General features: G+C 53.8%; 2 protein-coding genes across 3 annotated transcripts; both read right to left on the bottom strand.

The window, feature by feature from the left end:
* Positions 1-99: 99 nt before the first annotated feature.
* LOC113203192 (RING finger protein 141) lies at positions 100-1,675 on the bottom strand. The gene is made up of 5 exons (XM_026417754.2): positions 1,518-1,675; positions 1,202-1,350; positions 939-1,110; positions 553-857; positions 100-365 (listed from the first exon to the last, which is right to left on the bottom strand). The coding sequence occupies exons 2-5, from the start codon at positions 1,348-1,350 to the stop codon at positions 206-208; spliced, it is 786 nt and encodes a 261-aa protein (XP_026273539.1). The 5' UTR covers positions 1,518-1,675; the 3' UTR covers positions 100-205.
* A 229-nt stretch (positions 1,676-1,904) lies between these two features.
* On the bottom strand, positions 1,905-5,763 carry LOC113203189 (uncharacterized). 2 transcript variants are annotated; one of them, XM_026417749.2, is made up of 14 exons: positions 5,678-5,763; positions 5,407-5,598; positions 4,951-5,073; positions 4,756-4,862; positions 4,572-4,678; positions 4,345-4,429; positions 4,078-4,267; positions 3,836-3,999; positions 3,527-3,654; positions 3,214-3,353; positions 2,877-3,135; positions 2,555-2,805; positions 2,307-2,473; positions 1,905-2,221 (listed from the first exon to the last, which is right to left on the bottom strand). In XM_026417749.2, exons 1-14 carry the CDS (start codon positions 5,727-5,729, stop codon positions 2,015-2,017), a joined length of 2,172 nt encoding a protein of 723 aa, XP_026273534.1. In that variant the 5' UTR covers positions 5,730-5,763; the 3' UTR covers positions 1,905-2,014. The 2 variants fall into 2 exon arrangements, with proteins under 2 accessions (XP_026273534.1, XP_052131808.1); XM_052275848.1 differs by lacking the exons at positions 5,407-5,598; positions 5,678-5,763 and adding an exon at positions 5,190-5,293.
* Positions 5,764-6,197: the final 434 nt, after the last annotated feature.

Genomic DNA, 6,197 nt, shown 5'->3' with positions numbered 1-6,197 from the left:
GAAAGCAAGCAATGTATCTCAAAAAGAATTAAAAAGGCCTAACAAAATGCTACTTGTACAATCATAGTTTCTTTCTTTTTTGAAAGGGATTCAGGTATCTTGGCAATATGTAATTTTTTTATTTTTTTTAAACACACAGCATCTTGGCCTCCATCTTGGCATAATGGCACGAATAAGAATTTATACACCTTTGTAAGATATTTAATTATCTACCAGTTTCCGGAGGGCTATTTGCCAATTTCATTAGAGAATGACAAATGTCTTCACTAATTTCACTTTCTGCAGGGAAATCAGATATTACCCAGGTTTCATCTGAGCTGTCCAAGGCTTCGCGGCATATTGGGCACGTCTTGTGTTTAACATTCCTACAAATTTAAGGGAAAGAAAGATATTTTAGAAGACAGATAAATCAAACACCAAAAGCATCAAGAGGGATTCAGCATTCACAAAAAGCAATTGAAATTATAATGTCAGACATAAAGCTTATGGAGCTTGAAAAATTACACTTGCATTTTGTGAGCTAAATCCAAACTACAATTTTGTTGTTCTTACCATTGCTCAAAACAAACCAAGCAATAACTGTGGGCACATGGCAACATAACTTCAGGTTTACGATCTAAACAAATGCAACATTCTGTCAGCTTATCCATATCCAAAATGCCACTTGCTGCTTCCTGAACCCTCTGCTCTAAAAATGTAATGGCATCTGAGCTTATAAAAGAGTGAGGGGCATTTGCCTCACTAGGTGATGCATTGCTGTGAGAAGAGTCCTGCTCTTCAACGGATTGACTCCGAGATGCCCTTCCAGACGACGATTGCTGTGCTGCAGTAAATTGATTCTGGAAAGATCGAAATACCTGGAAAATGATGCATTATGCGCATTAAATCAAAAGTTTGACAAAAACACAAACTGATTTATGCTTACAAAATAGCCATACCTTTAGAAATTGACCCAAGGTAAGAAGACGATATGTGTCAATCTTGTTGGTTGCTAGGTCAACTTTAATGCAGGCTATTCGCACAGTTCCCCTCCAAAGAATAGTAGAGTCTGTGCCTTTCTTCACTGCAAACACCATGACTTTCCCATCAGCATCCATACAATGCTTCGACCTGATAACAATAATTGAAAAAGAACCGCTTTGATGGACAACAACTAGTATTACTATAAATGAAAATGATCAAGTTCAAACTTAAAACTCACAGTTTATTTAAATCACCCATTTGCTGCTGGAACTCAGCGTATGATAGGTTAGCCATTTCAGTAAAGTTTCGAGCCTGACGGAAAACTTCATCGTGAAGAGTAGTAACTTTATCTGGGAGAGAATTTTCACAGCTGGTGTTTTGACCCATCTGGAAATTTTTCAAAGAGAGAGCTCCAGTTTATCATCAACAGTTGCACAACAACGCAAAAAGCGTCGAGAAGGCAGACAATGACAAGAAACTACGTTTTGAATAAGTGTCGGCTTTAAACGACAATTAAAAATTCAAAAAGATTTTAGTTAAAACATTCTCCTTACAGTTCAGCGGGAAATATTCACCATACAGCGAAATTTAAATTGCTTTCACAGGAAAATATTTACAACACTTCTAGCAGACGATTATAGTCGCCGTCACATTTGCAGGCTAGCCAAATAAAGTTTTGAAAACAATCAAAAACTGGATATCGAAGTATGCAAATGAATGTGTTCTCAAACAGTCTTTCCTCAGCAGGAATTTAAAGTATTTCAACCCTTTCGGTGCTAAATTATTTCCGATTTCGAGCCCGAACAGGGTCCACTCTGCGACTCTGGCTGCCCTGTACCCACCAACCCCACTTTACCCGCCAAATTCAAATGAAACAAAACACAAAAATGTATGTTGGTAGTTTTTAAATGATTTGGTCCCAGGAGAGATGCCAAGACTGATAAGGGTTCAGACCATATGATTGATTTATTTCTACATTTTTTGATAATTTAAATAAAGTCTTCTAATGTTGTGATGCAGGGCGGGGTGATGTGCGTGTCCGGCGTGTTCCTCACGGGTCGGGCCAGACGGTGCGCTCCACCCAGGCGATGTGCTGGGCCACGTCGGCGAACAGGTCGGGCAGGCGGCGTCCCGTCGCGTCCCGGGCCGTGCAGTACGTCAGCGAGGACGCCACCCCCAGGACGTAGTCCACGTACTGCTCGCCGCTGGGCGCGTGCAGCACGTACTGAAGGTGGGTGAGGGGCGTGCCCGAGTCTCCCTGCAAGGCGCAGAGAACAGAGTCAGCGTGTCTGCGCCGTCTGCGCGTGCAGCAGGGCGTGGCCACACTGTGGCGGCGTACTCACCGAGTAGGTGTCATTGTCGCAGAGCCCACCCGCGCACAAGAGGGAGGGCGAGTAGCCGTCGGGGAGGGCCCTCTTAAGCCTGTCGTTGCTGAGCAGAGCGGAGGAGCACTTCTTCGGGGTGCGCACGGTCAAAGTGTTGTTGGGCAAGACGTAGTACATGTTCTCCCCTACGATCGGAAACGGAAAGAAAACGATAATCAAGTGATTTCACGATTTCGGGGCGAGACTATGAAATGCGTTTCCCTCACAGGTGCCCTGGATGTTGTAGCCCGCGGCCGAGGCCCGCAGGCCCGGCCCAAGCGCCACGTCGGACAGCGTGTTGAGGCAGAGAGGGAAGAACTGCCGCAGGTCGAAGGACTTGGTGAGCGTGACGACGGCCAGGTCGGCGTAGGCGCGGCCCCGCCGGTACTCCGGGTGCACGATGATCTTGTCCACGTCCGCGATGCCGGTATCCGTGCAGTCCGACGGCGAGTTCATGGTCACCTGCGTGAGCGGTAGGCTGGGGGCAGACAAGGGGACGAGGGGGAGCATGGTGACGCGGAGCACGGCACGGGTGCGCGGCAGACTCACCAGCCCAGCGCGGCGCAGCGGCCGGCGGTCAGCACCGTGCTCGGGGACACGAGGGCGCCCGCGCAGCTGTGCTGCCGGTTGTAGAGATTGTCGCCGTACCGGAACGACACGGTGCCGTGGTTTCGGACCTCCCACTCGCGGTGGCGGTAGCTAGACGGGTGGTTGTGATGGCACGCGCTGTCCAGCGTTAGGTCGGGTTTCACGTGCTTCATGAAGGATTGGTAGGCCGGGCAGAACTCGACGTGGTACGCCCTGCACACTGCAAGAGGGAGGAAACTGGCCTGTCCAGCTGTCCAGTAATGAACTAGCATTAATCATGTTTGACTTTCGCACTCACCCCCGCGAGCGATGGTACCCGGCCCAGAGTCCGGCAGCCGCACCTCGCGGTTGTCGAACTTGATGCGTACATTATTCACGCACCCATCCGATCTGGTCGGCCAGACGATTCGCTCGATCCACGGCACGTATGCGGCCACTCTGGGGGGGAAGGGGAAACAAACTGCATTAAAATCACATTAAAGGGTCGTCTCTGTTGGCCAGTTGCGTCTGGTCAGCCGGGAGGGTAGGCAATAGTGAGGCACGCGTGGTCGTCGGGACTGCCTATCTATAGACCCACAGGAGCCCTCCTGCCCCGACCTGCTCCACCCTACCTCGTGTAGATGCCTGGCTTCCCCAAGCCGCACGGCGGCCCAAAGGACACGACTCCGATGATGCGATAGATACAAGTCTCTGTATCCTTCGGGTTCGCCCGCATCTGGAGAGGGCCGCCCGAATCACCCTAGAATAGGAGAAGTCGTTTATTTAGGTCAACAATAAATGTAAATATGTTTCATTACGTTTGAAGTACCGTGTGTCGAGTACAAGACGCGGCAGTGGTTATGGGTTTGTCCTCCCACTGCGCCCGTAGACGTCATCCCCTGGAGTGTTGTTGTTGGCTAACGGTATAGTGGGTTGCTCACCTGACAAGTGTCCTGGTTGTCCTCCCCTCCACCCGCGCACATCTGGGTGTCGTCCACAAGGCCGCGAGGCAGTTTCTCAGGTTGTAGGTCCACGTTGTCCCTGCAGTACTGTAGGTTACGCACGGTCAGATTGACCCGGATCAGGGTCTGACTGGCGTCCTCCACTGTTGGGTAGTAGAGCAACGATTAAGATGTTTGGTTGGGGCCGTATTTTACAAGGAAAGTCTCAGTTTTGTGCTCACGGTAACCGGTAGCTCCCCAGCCCGTCGCCACGGCCTCTTGCCCCGTGTTGTCCAGGTCCACGTCTGTGTCCAAGCAGGCCGGATACACTTCCTCCGCCTTCACTCTGACGGGACGCTCCAGCCGCAGGAGGGCGATGTCGTGGTACTTTAAGTTCCCGACATACTCGGGGTGCACGATCACCTCCGCCACCTGTAAGCACGGCGGCGTTGAAGGGGGCTGCGTCGACAAACCTGTTCAGACCCACATTTCTTGGTCCGGTCCTGAACCTTGATCAGTTGGTGGGTGTCGTTGACCTTGGGTTCCCGGCTTGTGCGGTTGGTTGCCCCCAGGAGTGCCCAGCTCGCCGGTTGTCTGCCAGTTTAACATAAACAATTTAAATCACAATTATTCAAAAATGATTTTTCAGACAAAGTTTGTGTTTTTGATGGCAGTGTCGTGGGGGGGGGGGAGGGGAGGGACGCAGTTTTGCATGATTAGGAAGGCAATACTGTACCCCGAGAGTCTGGCGCAGTGGGCGGCAGTGAGGATGAAGTCGGGCGCGATCAGCGAGCCTCCGCAGGCGAACTGCAAGTCGTCTCGATCCCCATAGCCCAGCAGGGCCTGGCGACAGATCGGCATGCGCCGGGTCAGTCCCGCCGCTCGCGGCTCTGAGGATAAGAGGGTCTGCTTGTGCTTACCATATGGGGGAACTCCAAGATGTCGACTGGCACTCCGAAGGCTGGGCAGGCCGCCTGAAAATGCTCCTTCGGCAGCGCGCACAAGTCGTCCTGGTGTTTCCTGCACACTGTACGTCGCCCCAGACCGGGCATTCCAGCCAGTAAAGTTGGGTGTCGAGGAGAGGGAGGGGATTATATATTATGGCTAAAACTTACTCCTTCTGGCCAATGCTCCCGGCCTTCTGTCGTTCTGGTCTGGCGTCCGCACTCTGCTCAACTCCTCGCAAGTCATGGCGGGTGCGGCGAAAGGGTTGAGCTCCGGCACCGCGTCAGGGCAGGCTGAGGGACAAAAGCACACCAGGTGACGTTGCAGGGACTCCACTATGTTGGCTGCCCGCCTTCGCGCCGCGCCAGGAGTCACCCAGAAAGTACGCCGGTCATTCGCCGTTACGAACCTGCCAGGTGCAGCCTATGCAAGTTCTCATAGCGCCTGGTGGGTAGGCAACGTCTCGCCTGCAGTGCATGCGTGTACGGCGGTGTGGCCTATCCCGAGTCTCGCAGGCGCTCTGCGCTCAGCTCCCGAACGAATCTGAGGGTAGGCCTGAGGGCGATGGAAACGGGCGTACTTTCCGGGCGACCCCCTACGACGCGGCGCCGCCACTCGGTACCCACAGCGGTCGTCGCCGTTGTACTGGGACCCGCGCTGGGCGCAGCACACGTTGGGGACGTGGGGGTTCTTCTCCGAGAAGCCGCACTGCTGGGGGCGGCGCGGCGGCCGCTCCCGCAGGCCCTGGAGGGCGGCGGGGCAGCGGTCCAGCGACACGCACTGCTCCCCGGGCCGGCACGACGACGTCGCCGCCGCGGCTGGAAGAGACACAGAGCTGCCGGTCACGACCCATGTTGGCAAAAGGAGAGGTGCTGCATCTCACGGGAACGCCCCCACCTCCACGGCAGAGCGACGCCAGTGCGGCGCACAGGACAAGCCACGGCGCCATCCTGATCAGCCTGGGGACGCGGAAGGATCGCGACTGGGGGAAGACCGGGCGCCGCGCCTGGGTTACAGTCCTGGAGGTTCATGCCAGAGTCTGTCCCCCCCCCCCCCCCCTTCGTCTCATCCCACGCTGCCGTGTGCGTCATGCCCTCCAGGTCCAGGGCCTGCCGACCGCTCTGCTTGCTCTGCCGGCTCTGGCCTGCCGCGTTTGGCGCCCACCACTGTGCGATGACGCGCGAGCAGGACTCGCTCGGTGCGGGGGGTATACATACGTGCGTGCACCGCGCTGCGTGCGCCTGCGACTGGGCTTGCTCCCGTTCGCTCCAGACCCGAGTTCTGTCGAGTGTGGGCGTTCCCTATATGCACGCAACTACGTGCGCCACCCTCTCCGCTTCAATGAAACAATTTCTTGTGTACTTTTCTTGAATTTCTTTTTTATTAACAACAATGCCATAATAATAATTTTTTAAAA

Source organism: Frankliniella occidentalis, unplaced genomic scaffold, assembly GCF_000697945.3.
Source record: "Frankliniella occidentalis isolate FOCC.00 unplaced genomic scaffold, Focc_3.1 Scaffold1031, whole genome shotgun sequence".
Taxonomy (NCBI): Eukaryota; Metazoa; Arthropoda; class Insecta; order Thysanoptera; family Thripidae; genus Frankliniella; species Frankliniella occidentalis.
This window is presented reverse-complemented; position numbering and strand designations above follow the sequence as displayed.

Coding starts and splice junctions, on each gene's coding strand:
- LOC113203192 (XM_026417754.2), bottom strand. CDS start 1,350: ATGGGTCAAAACACCAGCTGTGAAAATTCTCTCCCAGATAAAGTTACT. Junction 858..938: donor CCTTGGGTCAATTTCTAAAG/GTATGGCTATTT, acceptor ATCATTTTCCAG/GTATTTCGATCTTTCCAGAA. Junction 366..552: donor TTGGTTTGTTTTGAGCAATG/GTAAGAACAACA, acceptor TTAAATTTGTAG/GAATGTTAAACACAAGACGT.
- LOC113203189 (XM_026417749.2), bottom strand. CDS start 5,729: ATGGCGCCGTGGCTTGTCCTGTGCGCCGCACTGGCGTCGCTCTGCCGT. Junction 2,806..2,876: donor CGCTGCGCCGCGCTGGGCTG/GTGAGTCTGCCG, acceptor GTCTGCCCCCAG/CCTACCGCTCACGCAGGTGA. Junction 2,222..2,306: donor GCGACAATGACACCTACTCG/GTGAGTACGCCG, acceptor TGCGCCTTGCAG/GGAGACTCGGGCACGCCCCT.